Source organism: Osmerus mordax, chromosome 6 (genome assembly GCF_038355195.1).
Source record: "Osmerus mordax isolate fOsmMor3 chromosome 6, fOsmMor3.pri, whole genome shotgun sequence".
NCBI lineage: Eukaryota > Metazoa > Chordata > Actinopteri > Osmeriformes > Osmeridae > Osmerus > Osmerus mordax.
This window is the reverse complement of record NC_090055.1, coordinates 9,545,492-9,565,570: the sequence shown is the minus strand read 5'-3', so window position 1 is coordinate 9,565,570 and position 20,079 is coordinate 9,545,492. Positions and strand designations below refer to the sequence as shown.

At 44.0% G+C, this 20,079-nt stretch overlaps 3 protein-coding genes across 3 annotated transcripts; 1 reads left to right on the top strand and 2 right to left on the bottom strand.

The window, feature by feature from the left end:
• Nucleotides 1-1,766: 1,766 nt before the first annotated feature.
• On the top strand, nt 1,767-11,071 carry plin6 (perilipin 6). The gene is made up of 7 exons (XM_067238053.1): nt 1,767-1,802; nt 2,468-2,666; nt 2,991-3,073; nt 3,431-3,647; nt 5,661-5,848; nt 9,360-9,626; nt 9,832-11,071. The coding sequence occupies exons 1-7, from the start codon at nt 1,767-1,769 to the stop codon at nt 10,255-10,257; spliced, it is 1,416 nt and encodes a 471-aa protein (XP_067094154.1). The 3' UTR covers nt 10,258-11,071.
• An 85-nt stretch (nt 11,072-11,156) lies between these two features.
• On the bottom strand, nt 11,157-13,124 carry zgc:171704 (Ras-related and estrogen-regulated growth inhibitor-like protein). Its single transcript, XM_067238054.1, has 4 exons — nt 12,939-13,124; nt 12,703-12,756; nt 12,524-12,600; nt 11,157-12,417 (listed from the first exon to the last, which is right to left on the bottom strand). The coding sequence occupies exons 1-4, from the start codon at nt 13,048-13,050 to the stop codon at nt 12,001-12,003; spliced, it is 660 nt and encodes a 219-aa protein (XP_067094155.1). The 5' UTR covers nt 13,051-13,124; the 3' UTR covers nt 11,157-12,000.
• A 349-nt stretch (nt 13,125-13,473) lies between these two features.
• On the bottom strand, nt 13,474-19,861 carry cep70 (centrosomal protein 70). Its single transcript, XM_067238347.1, has 16 exons — nt 19,465-19,861; nt 18,824-18,923; nt 18,219-18,342; nt 17,386-17,566; nt 17,001-17,176; nt 16,808-16,867; nt 16,581-16,686; nt 16,406-16,494; nt 16,156-16,233; nt 15,882-15,984; nt 15,617-15,766; nt 15,344-15,496; nt 15,001-15,172; nt 14,762-14,876; nt 14,473-14,552; nt 13,474-14,051 (listed from the first exon to the last, which is right to left on the bottom strand). Exons 1-16 carry the CDS (start codon nt 19,471-19,473, stop codon nt 13,990-13,992), a joined length of 1,758 nt encoding a protein of 585 aa, XP_067094448.1. The 5' UTR covers nt 19,474-19,861; the 3' UTR covers nt 13,474-13,989.
• Between the last annotated feature and the right edge of the window lie 218 nt (nt 19,862-20,079).

Sequence of the window (20,079 nt, the reverse complement as noted above, 5' to 3'; positions counted from 1 at the left end):
AGAATTAGACCTACATCGGCCTGGGATTCATGCTTCTGTGACAATTCCGACAAATAAGGTGTTTTGTGTCTTCTAGTCAGCTGATCACTTTTCCAGTAACCAAAGTAGGCTACGATAAAACATTTTTAAGTATCTACATGACACTGTAGCCTTTGTCTGAAAATGGAAATTCCATTCAAGCCTATTACTTAATTGGAAAGTGATATGTTTTCCTAAAACTTCTCGGGTCATTCAGTCATTGGAAAATAATAGAATAAAAGTACATTTTAACTGGTGAAAATGTGAAAGTAAAGTAAGGTTAGTAGGTGACCTCACAGCTCGAGAGAAAAAATAAGACTGGACAGATGAGACAATATATTTACATTTAGTCATTTAGCAGACGCTCTTATCCAGAGCAACTTACAGTAAGTACAGGGACATTCCCCAGTAGGGTGAAGTGCCTTGCCCAAGGACACAACATTATTCAGGAATCGAACCGGCAACCTTGTGATTACTAGCCTGATTTACTAACCGCTCAGCCACCTGACTCACCTAATATATTATTTTTTTTACAAAGTATCTTAATATATAAACAAAATGACATTATATTTCAAAATTAAGTTGGATAGTTTGCAGTAGATGGCACCATGCATCCCAAAAGGTCTAGATTATTAGATAAACAAGCACAAGAAGAATCTAGAAGATTTGTAACAGTGAGGTAGCCTAAAACTTGGTAGAGTCACAGCAAATGACAGACAATCACACTTCTGTGAGCATGTGGTGTTATAACTACTGAACCACAAGGTTTCCAGGGTTGACGTCTAAATAAAACCATTTATTTGTCTGTAATCAATAATTTCACAGACTGTTTTGACGTAAACAGCACATTTGAGTCCTTTTCGTTGAGTGGTTGAAAAAATGCGTGAAAGGTTTACGATTTTTGAATCACATGTGCATTAGCGCTGCTTTAGTCATCTCGCAGAGTTTCCAGGAGCACTGCTAAGGGACTTACTTCATTTGCACTCAAAGTTTTCTGGATGCTCGGGCAAAGATTGTTTGATTCCTAGCACTCCAAGCAACACAGCATCATTTCAAAAGGAGATTGAACACTCAATTTGACTGGTTTCATTTTTAAAGGTAAGAATGAAACATTTAAAATTATGTATAGCCTTAGAAAAATATATATTATTATAGACTCTCATTGGGCCTGTTGTTTTGAAATGTATGTGATTTGTATTATTTGTCATGTCTTGATCATTTTGCTGCATATGACAATATGGCACCAAATACATTTACATATCTTTTTAATGTTTGTCAATATCCGTCAACCACGTCAGAATCATTTACAGAAAAAAGGCACAAATAATGATATGACCATAAATAAATATACCAATGACAATTTCTGATGTTTCATGAACATGAGCCAGACATGTCAGACAAACTGTACACATATTATTCCAAAGTGTCCTTATAGTTTGTAAGGATAAATAAGAACCCTTTAGGTTATGTAAAGGTCATCAATAGTCTCCATCCCATCCTCAACACTCATGGGCACAAACATACTGATGGGATAATGAGTTTTCCATGCCAGAGAGTTTGAACAGAAGATGTCATTGTTACAGCCTGCACAGCTGATCTCCTCATGTTGAAAGAACTCTTGGATGGAGATACTTTCTGATAACAGTCGCAGTGTTTCCTTAAGGCTCTGTGTGCTCTGGCACAATTCAAACTTACCATGACTGTTTCCAGGAAGTCTTCATAACTATCATTTTCACAGATTTGCCAAAATGGAAAAGTGGAACGAAAACAGTTGGAACAACGAGGTGAGTTTATTTATGTGAAGATTTCAAAGATCAGCTTCCTTATGTGAGGACGCGTTAAACCCGGTTAACAGGCCATTTTATTGGTTAACTCACAGCAGGTTTGGAAAGTGCTTATCCTGGAATGCCACATGGAACAGTTCCACAAACAATCCCAATATAAGACCTTACAGATGGAACCAAAACACTAGGTCACTCATTGCATGTCAAGTCAACCTTTATTTATAGAGCACATTTAACAACAACAGAAGTTGTCCCAAAGTGCTTTACAGATCAAACAAACAGAATATGTAAAACATGTAACATTTGACAACCACAGAATATTCACAAGAGTGAGAGTTCACCCAAAAGAGTATAATTATGTTAAATGGGAGTTTATAAACGGGCCGTCCTTTCCCTTGATCTCGTTCTATATAATTCCTCCCTCGACGTACAAGTCTCTCGGTTGTTCTCCGAACCTCTCTCATTCCATTTACATTTAGTCATTTATCAGATGCTCTTATCCAGAGCGACTTACAGTAAGTACAGGGACATTCACCCGAGGCAAGTAGGGTGAATTGCCTTGCCCAAGGACACAACGTAGTTTTGCACGGCCGGGAATCGAACTGGCGACCTTCAGATTACCAGCCCGATTCCCTAACCGCTCAGCCACCTGACTCTCGTTCCAGGCGAATGTTGTGCAGCGCGTGGTCCACCTGCCTCTCGTCCGCTCGGTGGCGCAGTCGGTCGCCTCAGCGTACAAGGACGTGAAGGGACGCTACCCGTTCATTCACCTGGTGGGGGTTGTGGCAGAGCTGGGGGTCCGGAACATGTCCCAGGCTGCCTTGCAGCGAGCCACGCCACTCTTGGAGAGCCTGGAGCCCCAGAGTAAGTCTGTTCTAGTGATTTCTAGATGCATGGCTCCACTCAGCCACACTTGAAACCCAAATCTCTCCGATGCACATAAACACCATGATCAATCCGGAATAGTAGTGTATTGGCTATTACATTTGAATGGAAAACACTAATATCAACAAGATTTTACGGATCCAAGAAGACAGGATCATTATCAGTGGTAGTTCGGGTGGTGTAGGCTCCAAATTTGTCTCAGGTCTGCACATTGGAACAGTAAACTTGTTTCTGACACCAACTGAGAAGGACTGTAAATTGAGAGTCATCTTTGAAATCCATTTCCTCCAACCCTCCTTTCAGTTGAAGTTGTCAACGAGTATGCTTGTGTGGGCTTGGACCAGTTGGAGAAGAATTTTCCTGTACTACACCAGTCGTCTGAGGAGGTAGGCATGTAATCCCTGTATGCCTGATCCAATGACACCGAGTGTGTGTGCGTGCGGAATGTGTCGAAGCGGATATTGTAATCAGCAGACCCGTCAAATACTTGATGCAGCTTGATTTACAAGCACAGCAGCATGCCCTTAAGTCTTTTGAATTAAATGAACCCAGTGTAGCACTCTAAAAGGAGCTCACTATCAGGAATATCATGTCATATACAGAATACAGTAGTTTATCATGATACATTGCCCAAAAGGCAATGTCCTGTGTTCTTCATGATATTTATACTTTCTCAAACCCTCTGAGGACCCCGCCCTTATCTATCACGCTTTCTCCTCCATCCATCCCTGCGCTCTGCTCAGGTTGTGGACCACCTGAAGGATGCCTTCTTCCTGACCCTGGACAACATGCAGCTGCAGGCCACTGACATGGTGCAGCAGCTTGCAGTGGTGCTCTCCGCCAGCGTAGCAGCGCTGCAGGGCAGTCAGCTGGGACGCACGGCCAACGCCAGCTTGGATGAGGTCCTCACACGCCTAGAAGAGGTCACGGCCCACTACATGCCCCTGCCACTCACGCTTAGTAAGTGTGCCTGTGTGTGCGTGTGTTCTTGTGCGTCACACCATGGACTGTGGGATTTGATGAATGTCAAGTGTGTTTCAAGTGTGATGAGGAGAGTGGAGTCAGTATTTGTGTGTACGTGCGTGTGCATGTGTGTGTCTGTATTTGTGTGTGTCTGTGTGTGTGTCTGTGTGTTAGTCTGCGTGCGTGTGTGTGGGTGAGTGTTTGTGCGGGTGTGTATGTGTTGATGTTCTTGTAAGACACTCTATGGATTGTGGATTTGATAAGGGTTTTAAGTGTGAGAGTGGAGTGTGTGTGTGTGTGTGTGTGTGTGTGTGTGTGTGTGTGTGTGTGTGTGTGTGTGTGTGTGTGTGTTAAAGGGAGTGGAATTTCCTGGAGGTCTGCCTTCACCTTCACTTCTTTGGGATTTCCCAAATACAACCACAAGGTGGTGCACATGCTCTATGTTAATCATTGCCGTTGTGGATTGGTGAGGAGGTGGTGAATGATATTTAAAAAAAAATATCTGTTTGGTTGAATATTGTAAAAATCATTGCATTTCATTATTGTACAGCATAGTACAGTCATATATGCTTACGTATATATGACATTACCTATAGTTATATTGACACAGGGGAACTACTCTCTTGCATGTACATTCGGTAAGTATTTTTTTATTTTTTTATTTTTTTAGAGAAGAATATTTGACAGAGAAAACTGAGATACCTAACAAACAAGTACATACACCTTAATTATTGAGCTGTTGGTTATTCCAATTGTCATCATAATACTTGTTGTGACCAGTCCAACTAGGAGGCTGTGGTAATGACGTAGGGGTTGTTGTGGTAACAAGGCAGTCTACTCTCAGATCTCGCCCTCGCCTTGACTCACTTCCTCATTTGAATGCACTGAATACAACTGGACCCCACACACCTATTAACTCAATAAATTCAGAATGCCGCTTTCATGATGGTGTCTTTGTTTCAGTGAATCAGTTTGTTACTGATGAAAGTGTGAGACCGAGAGTGTCTGCCATGACGTCGCCCCTGTGTGTGTGTGTGTGTGTGTGTGTGTGTTAAAGAACGGAGAGGGAGGTGATGGAGTGAGTGATCTGGGTGAATGAAACCAGCCCCCCTTAAGGTGTTGTGTTGATGTTTCAAGGACCCCTGCTGTGTTTGGTCTTCAGAATGTATCAGACAAGTCAGTTTGTGGCTGTCATCGTATCTGTGCTGAATGCAGAGCTCATTTAAATGTGCCAATGAGAAATTGGTATTTTCTGCAAAGATAATATGCTCTTTCATCTAAATATCAACCAATAGGGCTGGCCACAGGCCCAAACCTTGACCCTTTCAGTCCACAATGATCAAATATTAGGGTTCGCTAGGGAAAGTACATCACTGGTCCACCTTAGACAAGGTCTGGCAAAGTTTACAATACCACTTCCATCACTGGGCCTCTTGTCAACCCCTTACCTCACCCCTCCTCCCCCCACCCTCACCCATCCTCCCCCCCACCCTCACCCATCCTCCCCCACCCTCACCCATCCTCCCCCCCCCTCACCCATCCTCCCCCCCCACCCTCACCCCTCCTCTCCCCACCCTCACCCATCCTCCCCCACCCTCACCCCTCCTCTCCCCACCCTCACCCATCCTCCCCCCCACCCTCACCCCTCCTCCCCCCACCCTCACCCATCCTCTCCCCACCCTCACCCCTCCTCCCCCCACCCTCACCCATCCTCCCCCCCCACCCTCACCCCTCCTCCCCCCACCCTCACCCATCCTCCCCCCCCACCCTCACCCCTCCTCTCCCCACCCTCACCCATCCTCCCCCCCCACCCTCACCCCTCCTCCCCCCACCCTCACCCATCCTCTCCCCACCCTCACCCCTCCTCTCCCCACCCTCACCCATCCTCCCCCCCCACCCTCACCCCTCCTCCCCCCACCTACAACCGTCTCCCCTCGCCCGTCCTCGCCCCACCTTCCCCCCTACCCCACCCTCACCCCAAACCCTCCACCCTCACCCCAACCCCCCCAGGGCGCGAGTGGGAGTTGATGATGCAGCAGTACGACGATGAGGATGAGGATGAGAATGAAGAAGTGGGCATTTTGACCCGCTTCCGTGGCCTCCTGCTCAGCCTGGGTCTGCAGCTCTATCACCGTCTGTCCAAGCTGAGAGAGAGACTGGACCAGGTCGTCACAACACTGGGCAACGCAGCAGACAAGGTGAGAGAGACCATGGGTCCACAATGATTGTTTTCACAAGGGGTTTGCGAGCGTTCTAATTCGAGTTATTTTGGGTGCATCTAAAAAACCTTACAGTGGTTCAAACTAAAATAGTGTTCAGAGTCAGAATCAGAATAGGTTTTATTCGCCATGAAAGTTGCCTTCTTTAGATGCTAAATGTAGTTCTTGTGACCTTCATGTTGAAGCTTAATTAATCCGTAAAATTTGGCTTCTGCATCAAATAACCTCACGTTCTTATTTCTACCTCGTCTAACTCTTGGAGAGAACTTGAATTCAAAATGATCTCGCTGCCTACCAGTCCTAGAGGCTCGCTCTGAAGGTCACTCTTCTGGCTCCTTCTCTGTCTTACGCACTCTCATTCGTCGAACCCGCCCACGGCTGCTGCTACCCGTCCCCCCTCCCCCCACCATGTTTTTTCGCACATCTCACTTCCTACACGCTTCCCTCACACATCCATCTGTCCCTCCGTTCACCCAGACCGATGATGATGTCCGTCATCAAATCTTGCCGATCGCTCATTGTCATCAACGGCCTCTTGTCCTCTTATCTTTAAGGCCTTCAAATGTCAAATAGTCACTGAAATCCCACTGTTCACTTTGCTCAACATTTTTAACAACAACCTTTTACTATTTGCCTCAACACAATTTAGTCCATCATGTTTATTGAAACGACATCATCCTAAAATCCAGGGAGGACTAAATCCTTTCTCGATATAGCTTCTTGTCATTCTTGGAAAAGCCAAACAGCCATGTTAAACTTCCCTCTGTGACAAAACCCAAATGGCCGACCAATAGTCATGAAACTTTAATTGCAAGTACGTGCACAGGGCAACGTAATTCCAATCTCCACTTGTCAGACAAACTATTAAACAAACAAAAACTCTAATGGTCCAGCCTGGCTGGAACCTGGCTCTCAGGGGGGCTGTATGCCGACTACAAACATTCCTCCATGTTTAAGTCCTTCTAAATCGAATCGGGGAGATAATATGGCTGTGCTACGTGCCCAGCGACATGGCCGGGGCACTCTGTGTGGGCCGTCTGGGCACATTCCCCTCATTTCCTGTCCACGTTGGTCAAGACAGGATTGGCTACGTTGAGTATGCATTTTTCAATATGCCAAGTAACACTGTCTGAGGAACTAATTTAACACTGTCTAAGAACCTCATTTAACCAATGTGAATCAGTTTCTTAAATAAATTAGTTATCTCATTTAAAATGAGGGTACCAAATGAAATTAGATATGAACTAGTTAGATTCAGGTATGGTATGATAGAGTTCTTTTCCAGAAGAGGCTCAGCTTTCTGCTTTCTAATATATTTGATAAGCCCCTGAGAGCAGACAAGCAGACAGGGAACATGTTGGAAAAATGACATCCAATTTTATCCCCCCAAATGACATCAGTGGGCATGAATCTGGATGAGAGGCATCACAGTGACAATGGTTCCATTGCCATCAAAAAGGGAAACATGAAAGGCCAAAACAAGCACAGATGTCCCTGTGGGACATGGCCTACGTGAGGTTTAGAGACTGCCACACACACGTACACACAGTTAGACAGAAATACACAGAAAGCCAGACACAGATAAGGGTGGAGAAAAGAGGACAGAGATGGACAGATAAGACTCTGCCTGTAAACATACACAGACCAGTGCAAGCGTTGATGTTTCAGAGGTTGCTATGGTCACATCAGAGCGGCAAGGACAGCCTTTTTCACACAGATAAGAATGGATTGAATTGGACTAAGATGTGAAGAATTTTTTTCCCATCTGTTCTGACAAGGTGAAAAATGTTTGTAATTGTCACTGCAACTAGAAAGGGTTTTTTAGTATGTTAAATATGAACGCATACACCAGAGCAGAAGAAATATTTGATGCCACGTCTGACAATTCTTATCAGATAAAAGTAAACAATGGTTAATCGAATTCTTCTGGTTTATATTGTGTGGATTAAAAATGTAAGGGAGTGTGTTTGTGTGTGAATGATCGAGTATTGGGCAGAAATGTGTCTTGTTTGTACAGTATACTGTGCGTGTATGTGTGCGGATCCACTAAAACATGTGTTTGCGCTGATCTCGAAATTCCTCATTGATACAACTTGCCAGTGACCCTCCAGCCTGTCACGTTTGCCTCGGGTTTGTCCCCAAGCTGGGCCAAATTGGCCCTGGACGTTGGTCTAGTGTCCATTCACCAGAGACACTGGTTTGTTTTTCAGCAGTAGGAGGTTGGTGTGGAACAGGGTAGCGGTCATTTGGCTGACCCAAATATCTCAGTCACCCCAATCTGTAGTCTGGGCCGGACAGACCTCATGGACATGGCGCAAAAACGTGCCTCCCTATCTCGGGTCTTGTTCTCACAATAACTGCTGTCCTCCCAAACTCATGTGGCTGAGAAGGTAATGATTGGATCTTGATCTGCTTCCAAGTCCACGTGAAAACACAGATAGCTTCCAGCTATTGGACTGCCTTGTGTGTTTCAAAAACATGTGGAGTATCTTACTCACCTATTTCACTACGCTAATGTATCAAAAGTGTAATGCACACTGCTTTTCCATTGTATGTAAGAAAAAAAGATTAATTTAAATAGAAAACTATCTTCAGGGTCTCAGTTTTCTATTCAATTCAGTTCAAGGGCCATTCTAATCTGTCGTTACAGGCCCCAGGTTAACATTGTGTCCTATATTTCTTTCGAATGAAGTTTTAACCCCACTATGCCCTGTAATCAAATATCACCGGCATAAGCAATTTCCGACAATGGTCACTTTCAGGTCTGTTCCAGGTCAAATTTCCTCGTTTTGGCAATAGCTGCGGATATATGGTTTTCTATGGGGTTTCTGACTTGTTTCTCAAAGGCTGTGAGACCTCGTTAGTGTACTTAGTTTCGGCCCCATCTAATCTGGGGTTCAGCCGTGATGGCCAAACGCCAAGTCCTACTTTCACAGTGTGAAATACAATGCACTCCTGTGATTGGCAGTGGCCCGGGGACAGTGGAGTCACCTGGCAAAGCCTACATCAACACGAGGGGAAACAAGGGGGCAAGAAGAGAGATAGGGAAAGAGGAAGAGAGGAAGGAATGGTGGATTTGGCATTGTTTGGGGCAGCCAAGTAATGAACAGCGACTTGCTGCTCGCTGCCTTTGTTGTCTTAATTAGACTTGAATAATGCAAGCACGTCATGAACAATTAGGCTTTTTCAGTTTCTCATGTTTGTTTTATAAATTGCCTCGTGAGTTCACTAATGCTTTTGAATCTATCAGTTTATTCCAGTTTGTGTGTCATTCTAAAGGCCTAAAGAAAACCCACAGTGTTCATCTGAGTATCACTCCTTGGCAGGGGTTATTATGAAGGTCACAAGAATGACCACTTTCGAGATGAGAAGTGAAAAAGTCCTAAACTCGCTCCAGGTTCTCATTATTGTGTTCAAATCTTAGCTTCACCAAGATCACACATCCACTTCCTCACCATATGTCCTCATCCTTCTCCACGGGCCTCCCTAGGTGGGCCTGAGCAGGGTTCTGGCCATGATGGGTCAGGTTCTGCAGCGCCTTCAGATCCTGTATGTGGCCCTGGTGTTCCGCGTGGAGGCCCTGAGAGACCTGGCCCTGGGCCAGATCAGGAGACAGGCTCAGGTTCTGGTCGAGCTGGGCCCGATCCGGCAGGTCAGGGAGTTACCTGTTCAGGTTCAACTGTTGCTTGGGGAGTTGCAGGAACTCGGCATGATCGCATTGCAACTGCTGGTCAACACCACCCCTCTCTACAACATGGTAATTAGGGCATGAGGATAAACCAGACTGGACATACTGTACAAGTACTCCTGGAGATGCGGGATAGACCTTCTCTCTCTCTCTCTCTCTCTCTCTCTCTCTCTCTCTCTCTCTCTCTCTCTCTCTCTCTCTCTCTCTCTCTCTCTCTCTCTCTCTCTCTTTCTTTCTCTGTCTCTTTCTCTCTGTCTCTGTCTTTCTGTCTCAGATTGAGCAGCCTAGCGACCAGGAAGTGGAAGACTTCCTCAATCGGGAGGACTTCATCTCTGCCAGCACATCCCGCCGCAGCTCCGCCAACAGCCTCTTCATCAAAGCCATGGATGGACGCCCGCCACGCCGCAAGAGCCTGTACGCCCGTCCTCGCCGCGGTTCAGCCAGCGGCACCACCAACCCCCCAGCCCCCGACCATGTCCCGGCCAGCCCCACCAACAGTAAGGAGCCACCCATAGAGCTGGAGACCCTGGTCCCCCAGACCCCCCCGGCCCCCTCCTTCAGCGACACCATCCGCCGGCGCTCTTCCGCCAGCGAGCTCCTCCTGGGTCCCATCATGCAGCTTGTGTCCCAGGGCCAGAAGGCCTTCGAGTACCTCAGTCCAGAGGTCATTACTCATGTAGAGGAGAATGCAGAGGACTAAGATATCCACTGCAGTCTTGACACACCAGCGACAAGCTCTCAGGCTCAACTACTAGAGTTAGCTTTGATATGTGCCTATGCATATTGTAGGGTCCATTTGCTAAGATCTTGTTGGAGCCCCTTATGTTATTATTGGTCTTTCCCCCAACCAGAGAGCACTGTAAAATCATATTAATTTACACTGTAACTTTTCTTCAATTGTATTTTTGTTCATACATTCATTATTGTTTGCTTATATTAATATATGCCTTTAAGTAGAAGTAGGGAAACAATATTGACTTCTTTGTTATTTTCTTTTGTCAACGCCAATCCTAAACTAACTACCAGCTAGTGCACAGATAATAGAAACATTTTGTGAGTATGAGAATGATGTATGGTTGAGTGGGTACCAAATTATGAGTCTGAGTAGCTAATCACTGTATCTTTTTTGATTGAGACCATACAACAGTAGAATTATTTGCAGGTTTGTGGTTGCTGATTGAAATATGGGTTTTTGACATGATAAGGGCATGGTGAATTTAGAATTCAGTATCAATGTATATGCAGTTATTGATATCCTGTCGTGTTAATCAGTTTGATTACTAATACTCACAGTAAGTTTAAATAACACTTGCATATAATCACACATTTTTGTGCATCTTATTAAAATTATTTTGCAGCATTATTTCAATGTTACAAAATATCTTACAGCTGTTTCTTTGTAATGCTTTAATGTATATTATTCTGATAATTTGATTGTTCCCAAAGTAATCTGTATAAAAAATGTTACTGGTCATGATCCATTCATGATTTATTGAATTATTTCTCTCACAGGTTTGATCCAGGGTTTTGACTGATGCGTAACCTTCCCATGTGACCATTCAAATTCAGTTATATTAAAAAGTTTAAAAAAAACTAAACTCAATTCATCATTTTTATTTAGTTAAAAAATAAAACATACAATCACATCCACATCAACTTAACAAATGCTTTCCTCGCTAGAAATGTAACAATGTGTAGCTATAATACATCTAGGCCTAAACGAAGCAAAGTCAGTCATATCAATAACAAAAATGTTGTGATCACAAACATAACGTGAATATGTGTCTTATACGCATGTTCATCATCAGGCAATATATACAGCAACATTGTGAATGCACAATCACAATAAAATGTACATCAGTCTGTAGGGTGGCAGTAGTCGTTAACATTACATTGTTGACTGAAAGCTACAATATATATATTTTTTTTAACACCAGCAAACTGCTGAATGTCCCGTAGTCTACTGTAAGTGAACTGTACAGTCGATCACGCAATGAACACAACTGCACATTGACTTACCCTGACATAGACTGTAGGCTACAAAGCTAAAGCTAGCCTACGCTCTAGGTCCTATTTGTGGCCTACCTCTCACGGTTTGTAGGCTATTACGCTATCGACAACAATTCAAGAGATCTACCTCGTTCTTTTGATAAGGCTAAAAATAGTGCACGCTGAAACTTCTAGTTTTACTTCCAACTGCCACACCAAATAACCCCAATATATATGATCTGAACGCATACAGCACCCATTGTTTACTTGTGTGTCAAACATCCGCCGCTGTCTGACAGCTTCTCTATTTCAACCTGCATGGTCCATCTTTTTGTACTTTTCCAGTCCCATTTCAAGCCAACGGCTTCATCGTGACGTGTGTAGTCACGGCAGACTTCTACTGCTAAATGTGTACGGCTACCAAGCACTCGGCTTGGGTAATAAACATAGCCAACTACTCGGTAGCACGTTTCTTTCCGAAAACAGCCGACATGCTTCTCACTATACTTTTAATACCAGCTGCACCTTTCCGCGGGGCTCTCGATTCTTTTATAAGGTCAAGGAGTCCATGAAACACAAGAAGCACACCGTGGTAGGTTTCGGCTGCGGATATCTCGAAAAACACGCAGTCTTCGGAGAGGGCAAGCAGTCGACCTTCCTCACTCGTAACTGTCCGCCGATGCTGCAAGTCGCGTTTATTCCCCACGATAATGATGGGTCCTGAGGCAGACATCTTCCTTGCGTGACGGATGCTCCGCACTTGTTGCTGCGCTACCTCGAAACTGGATCGGTCACAGATGCTGTAGACGAGGATCACACCATCTGCCCACTGAAGTTGTTTGTCGCTGATGGTCTCAGTTGTCTCACAGCCCTACACACACACACACACACACAAACAAAACATGTTATTAATAACGTAATAGCACGAATTTGACGACCTTATGTATGCATAAAAACTTGACCGCACTTCAGCCTACCTGGGGGTAAAGTGAGTCCCAGATATTGAAGGATATTTCTCGACCATCAATCTTGTCAATGTGACTGTAGATCGATTCTGTAGAATAAATTAAATGTCAACTTAAGTATTTTATTTGTACAGCACGGTTAAGTGTGGGACACTGAATTACGCACAAGGTGCACAGCCTTTATAACTTACCTATATCTCCATATTCGCCAATAAATCTCCTTGTAAGAAATCGCACGGTGAGAGCTGCAAAATAGACAGGTAACCCAGGTAACCCACTTAGTTATGGAAAATAGCAAAGATGTCGACCTAGATGCTAAAGGCAAACATTACTTCCATAATAATTAGGCTACCTACCTCGGGTGTAATTTTGCATTGCACTGAGGAGTGGTTATATAAGTGGTTCTGAATGATGAATAAAGTCTCACCTGATTTTCCGACATTTTCCGCACCAAGAAGTAAGATATTAGCTTCTACTTTTTGCAGACTCCCCTCCGTGACCTTGCTGCATTGCACGCTGGGTTTTACTTGAACAACCATTTTACTAGAAAATAAGCCCTAGTGCTGTCCTTAAAGATGAATATTTGTATTTTCTTGTGTGCTACACCTTTCCATGTGGCGAGGTTTGGTCGATTTCAAGATAACTCGAGAAATAAATACAGTTCGGGCGGAGACTCTGAAAAGGTGGAGTCAACGATGAACCAATCGGAGCTCCATGCGTCTGTCTCTGTGTGGGTTTATTCACAATCACAGCCTCTTTGGTTGAGTCATTTGATAGCACTGACTCAAACATGTGTTGATGAGCTAATTACAAATAATTTACTATGTTGACTCATGAGAGCAGGGTGTTATGATTGGATTTTACCTGATATAATAGGTTAATCAGTAGTCCGCATTGTCTGGATTTACTCATAGCAATATTCAGTCACTTCTTTTGAGAATCTACTGAATGTGTACATTTACTTCAATATTATCGTAGCAACACAATATTATACAAATTAGCCAGTTAATCCGATATCAACTCGTTTATAACGGTGTGGCTTAAGAGAAAAATTAAAAATATATAAAAGTCACTCAAGCAGCAGCAGCACTTAGTAGTGCAATGTTATACTTGGGCACCATCTGGTGGCACAGCCTCACTTGAAACAAATGTGTTATTTACAATGTCCACATACATGAATTAAAGCATACAAAGTTAATTCTTTGATGAAATCACACAGCCAGAGATATCTTCTTTACATTGATGTCTGGTAAATTTTCTAATATAATCTCCAATTCGTATATTCCATAATTACATAACATATTTTCTTCCATTCAAGTGATTTAAATCTTTATTCTGTTTTGGATTTACTATTCACTATAAGCAACACAAAATATGAGGAAGAAAATGCATTGAAAAAATTACCCAAAACCAAGTCAACAAACTAATTTAGAAATAAAGCTGAAAAAACACACATAACCAATCACAAAAAACAAGTATCACAGTGCCCTCGACTTCAGTGACCTTAGAGCGGGTATGATGTCATCTAGATGCTGAACATCTGAAAGGGGAGCAAACAGAAGACTTTTATTTCAAGCGTCACTGTCAATCTGACACACCAACATATTCTTAAGGGAGGAGTTTTTAGTGCAACAACTCAGGTACAAATGTGATGTCAAATTGCATGTAGACCTACTCTGCAGGCAATTTTGATTGTTTCTGATTAAATGCAATCATGCCAGTGTGTGGTGTGGGAGAGACTTAGTGGGAGAGCTTTTCTATTCGTCTCTTTAACACAATCAGTAGCACAGGTCATACTGTCCTTCCGTAATCAAAATGAATTAATACTGAGGAATACAGTAAAATTATCTTTGGAAAAGGATAACGAATACTATGAAAAAAGAGTATGTACTCTCTACAGATTGCGATTAACAGACAAACGGTAAATCCTTTACTCCCACAGTAGCGGTACAAGCATATACCTAAAGTCTGCAGCAGTTCCATCACCAGAGAGTAGAACGCAGGAAAGAACTCTTCATGTTCCTTAACCTTGGAAATAATGCTGGCAAAACACACAAACAAAAAACACTTAGAGATAACTCTTGCAGCAAGTGTCCCATGGAAGGAACTAAAGGACATGATGGATGGTTTATTCTGGTTTGTTTACTGGCCAGCCACGGTTCCAGAGTTAGCCTGGCCCTGTCTATAAGTGGTTCCAGGAGTTAACATGGTCCTGTCTATAAGTGGTTCCAGCCTGGTCCGTCCCACTACCTTTCAATGTCGCTGGTTCCCAGGAGGTTGTGAAGCTGGTTGTCAGCACAGTCCTCTGGAGAGGAGACCATTCTGGCCACCTGATTCACTACCTCACTAGGGGGAGCTCTGTCATCTGGAACAAGGCAGAACATCCGGACGGTATAATTATTACTTTTGAGGTGATTAAAGCTGTTGGGGTTAATTTGACTACCTATGACTGTTTGATTATGCAGAAGATAGAGTATGTTTTTCGCTACCTAGAGCTAGGACGTCCCTCAGGTTCCTCATGGCATTAGTCATCTCCCCGAGGCGGGTGTAGACTTCATTCATGCGAGGGTAGACTCCGCTGAGGGAGGGCGCATCAAACAGCTTCTGGAAGTGGGCCACCATGGACTGGAGGGTGTTCTTGGTTGGGCTACGGAGAACCTTCTAGAAACCATTACAAGGAAAAGGAGGCACAAGGAGGCACATCAATATCAAGATCATTGTAAAGAAGAATCTAGCTTTTTTTGTTTTGATTTATATTAGATTCTATTTTGTGTTTTTCCTCATTAGAATACTTGGAAAATAATTACGCAGAGAAGACCAAGCTAGCACTACCTCTTCCCCGTTCAAAGTCTCCTCCAGTAAGGTTTCCACCAGTAACATCAAGTCCTCCACTCTCACACTTTCTGAGGGAACACTGTCGTTGCTGCTGGCTGGCTGCCATGGCTGCAGTCTCTGTATCAGTTTGTTAAGTGCGCGGTGCAAGTCCTAGGCAAACATGCCAATACAAAAAACACACAAAACACAAATACGGTAACCGAAGCGGAAGAGAAAGTGTTCCTTTCTATTTCAACCCTGCAGTCTGAGGGTCCCCAAACAGGTGCTCACCTTCAATGAGCACAGCTGCTCCGCCCACATCTGCAGCGTGGGGAGGAGCCTGTTGAAGGCGAGCATCTCTGAGCTCTCATTGGGCCTCTGTCTGAGCAGCCTCAGGGGGGCCCCCGGGCCAGACACCACCTCGCTGATGTCCCCCAGCATCTGATCAGGAACCACAATTTACAGTCCATCTCGAATGGCGTCAAAAAATCGTGGCAGGTGTAAAAGACCCTCTTAGAGGAGTGGGACTGAGCCACGACTACACGCGTACAGATACCTTGAGATATCTGCGAGCCGCACTGGCTTCTGAGGCTTGGGTGGTCGACCCCTCCAAGATGCTCATCTCAGCGCTGTCCTGTTCCTTAGATCCCTCAGCGGACCTTCACCACACCGAGCAGGAAGAACAAGGATGAGGACCAGTACGTTGACACTACAGTTGAATAATACAGTATCAAGATGAAACGAGGAAGTCAGGCTTTGAAGGCTGGAGAGAGTTCCGGAATATTTCCCTGCATGTCACTAGAAATGTTTCAGTGTGTTTTGTTAACGACCTGGTGTTGTTCTGCTTGATGATCCGGTCCATACGACGCAGCTGATGTTTATAGGTCTTCAGCTCCTTCACCGTGGGCCTGGGAAACAGATGGGCACAATCAAATTCTATTTATCTATGATGGGATTGGCCAACAAGGATCTATTACTATGGACGGCCTGATCCAACTAACCTTTCCATAGTGCAGTAGAAGCCCTAGGCTTAGAATAAGGAGGACAGCTAAATCTACTGTTAACTTCAACAGACGGTACCTTGATTCCAAATCTTGTTTCAGCTGCTGAACTTGGTTCTTGAGTTCCTCCCTCTGTGCTTTGATCTCCTTCAGCTGTTCCTGGTAGGACTGAAGAGGGAATGGCAAAATGACCGCTTAACAGGCTATATTGACAAGTGTCAAGTTATTGCGAGCTGTTCACACTGTACACTCACCTTTATTAGAGATTTGTGGTTGGATAAGGAGACCATTGGGGTGCCATTCCTGCTCTGTGATTGGTCAGATGACTGAAAACTCTCATCTGAATTGTCTTTGAAGGCCCTGTGGGATGTAAAGGGAGGGGAAATGATAGGAAATAAGATTAGCATAAACTTAAAGGAAAGAATGTGGCGCATTATTATTCAAAACTACGGGAAACACCATTTTTCCCTTAAGGCTTTACCTTAGCTCATCACGTAACTGCTGCATTTGAGCTTCATAAACGTCAATCACGTCCAATACCCTGTGAGAAACAAGAGCTGGAGCTCCTTACATCCAAACAACAACAGACCAGAAGACAATTCGAGTGAAATATCATATCACTGTGGTTACTGTAGATCCTGATATAAGTTTGTAGACATGAGGGAGGATCTTACTGCTGGTCCACCGGGGAGTGTGGACGGGCAGACCTCTCGTGGATCTGCTGGAAGACCTGGTTCTGCCTCGCAATCCGTCCCTCCTCCTCTTTGATGGCGAAGTAGAGCTTCCTCTGCAGTTGAGACGCGACAGCTTTCTCCTCAGACAGCTTCTGTTCCAGGGCTTGGTGTTGCTTCTGGAAAGCACAGACACAAGTTTCAAGACCATTATTTGTAGATTCAAGAATTCTGAATGGAAGGCAGTAGATGATCATGGTCATTGATCATTTTAGACAGAAGGAGACAAGCATTGACAGAGGCAAAAGACAACCATCATTTATGAATTCCAAGTTGATAAATGGTCATTCCTTCAGAAAAGGACCATCTCTGGATGTTTTCAGGGCACCTGCATATCTTTCTTGTCCTGCTGTAGCTGGTGCACGAGGCCGTGCTGCTGGGCAGCCTTGCTGATGTAGCTGTCCTCCAGGTGCTGCACCTTGCCCTTCACCCCGGCCAGGACTCCCTCCAGCTCCGCCGCCCTCTGGGACTGGCGGGCAGCTCGGCTCAGGTGCTGCTGGGCGTCCTCTCTGGAGACCATTCAAAAGGTGCACGTGATGGGAATTTGAGAGAGGTCATTTTCAAACACTATGGCCCACCCTAATTTCTAGCAATTGTATTCGTCTTGGTTCAATTGTGTTATCATTCTTATAGTATTGTCAAGTTGACAAGAAACACAGGGCATCTTACAGCCTTACTTAGCTTACTAGACTAATTAAAAAGGGACAATGCATAGATAAACACTATGAATGTGCTAATGATCCTCAATTCCTTTGCATTTCACAGAGTGGGTATATGTTCTCTGCTGTGATGGCGATGGATGGCAGGTGTCGTCCCTCCATCATGCCCCAGCAGGCAAGAGAGAGCGGGCAGGGTGAAACCCGGCCTGGCTGGGAAACCATCCCCGGAGGTCTTACCATACCGATACTCAACCTACACTGCAGCGTGACAGCAGGTGGTCGGCACGAAATAGAGCCTACATTATTAAGCAGGTGGATCAGCCCCACGCACCTGAGCTGGCAATCGATATTTCAGAATTTGTTTATTTATTAATTTGGATTAATGTATTAATTATCCTTTTTTTCCTTTGATTTAGAAGCCTTAAAGATGATGGGGTGGAATAATGTTTTTTATTTATTGATTTATTTAATCACATCCTTCACGGTTGTTTAGGCTCCTTACTTGAGTTGGTTATTAGACTGGATGAGCTCCTGAATCAAGGCCTGTCTTCTCTCGGAGTCTGTCAGCATGGTCCTCAGCATGGTCCTGACGTCCCCAGCGGAACTCTTCTCCAGAAGAACCAAATCTGAGATGTCGAGTCACAGACATTTATTACCAAATGTGCTCAGTGAGACAGCTCATTCATACTGAGGGTAATGGGAACATGAGAGCATGTGTAAGCCAGGCATTGTGTGGCCGCTTAAGGCTAGGCTAATTACATAGAGTGGAGAGGATGAGCGCTCACTTAAAAAAATACAATGAACACTGAGGGCCATGGCATTACCCAGGTAATAAAAAGAAATGTATTTAACCTGCATTGTTGTTGGCCTAAACACCATAAATTCCTTAATTAAAACACTGAATGGAAAAAAATCTGTTTATTCATTTGTATGTCGATTGTGTATCAAGTGACAGACTTTTGACTATCCATTGTGAGGGAATGGAACTGTAATGAGTGAACCAGGCAAATACAAAAGCATGCAGTGGTGCACAATAGGCCTACGGTTTAGTGTAATTCCATTCCATTATTTTGTAAAAGCTAAAATCAGCTTTAGCTGTTATCTTACCTGACTGATTCTTATTCTCAATGGGATCAGCAAAGTGGACTGGCTTAAATCCATGATGCTGGAGAAGTTTGTTCACAGAATCCCACTCAGTTTGCTCCAGCTGCACAGACCAAGAACACAAAATAGTACACAACCTCACACAATCCATGAAAGTACACAATAGAAGAGAACCTTCAGATTAACAGTCGGTCTATAAGGATTCTTGACGTCTACCTGAAACTGGCTGTAGGTCCATAGATAGACATATGTCTTGTCTCTTGACTGAAATGCAGAATTACTTTTCCCGTCCATCTTCTTTCTTACTAGTGACATTTCTTAAACATAATTTGTCCTAATGATAGAACTGAGTGCTGAACGTGTTAGATTTGCTGTATGGCTCAAGTTATATCATACTGTAAGCCAGTGAGCGTGTCAGTCTTTAACTTTCAGTGCTGTGAGTCCTAAACCCATGATGACAGCACCGACCAGTCGGAGCTCAAATTACTGGCTAGCTAGGCTATGCTGTCATGCTACTCAGTACGAAAACACACAGCCCCCAACACAGTTATCCTATAATCTACCTTTCCTGCCAACGTTATCTGAAGACTTAATGTGGCTCATCAACATTTTATCCACTTACTCTTGCAAACACACACACGTACCTTGTCCATCTCTGTCCAGGACGGATAAATAACACCGTTTTGCTACCGTGCACACGGCTCTTCGCTGTTAACTTGCTGAAATCGAAAAAATAAAGACGGTTGCTCGCACCAGCTACAGTAATACAGTTCTTGTAGCGCTAGTATAATTCATCTAGTCCACCACACCACACAGTGCCAGTGGCTTGCTGTGAAGTCAGTGCGATCCATGTGAAGTGTTATTGTGTTCACTGGCAACAAAGCTAGCAAGCTACTAGTACTGTACTCAAGTACATGCGTAAACAAAACAATGCTGATACAGTTGAACTTGAAAAATATGATAATGCAAAGCGCCGGTTTTCCTAGCTTGCTAGCGTTCAGTTTACGAGGCAGCGTTCATATCGCTAAAGTAGTTAGCATAGCTAGCGATATCTAGCAACGTATTGTTGTTGAGTAGTTGCTAGTTGTCAAGTTTCAAATGAGCCGCGACTTCCGTCCCTTCTTCAGCAATAACTAGAGGCGGATCCCAACCAGCGGTTCATTACTGTCACCTACCGGTGTGGGTTGGGGATAACACGCTTACATTAGAAAAAGAAAAAAAAGAGTAGTAGAGTAGTACTGAAACAAATACCACAAAAA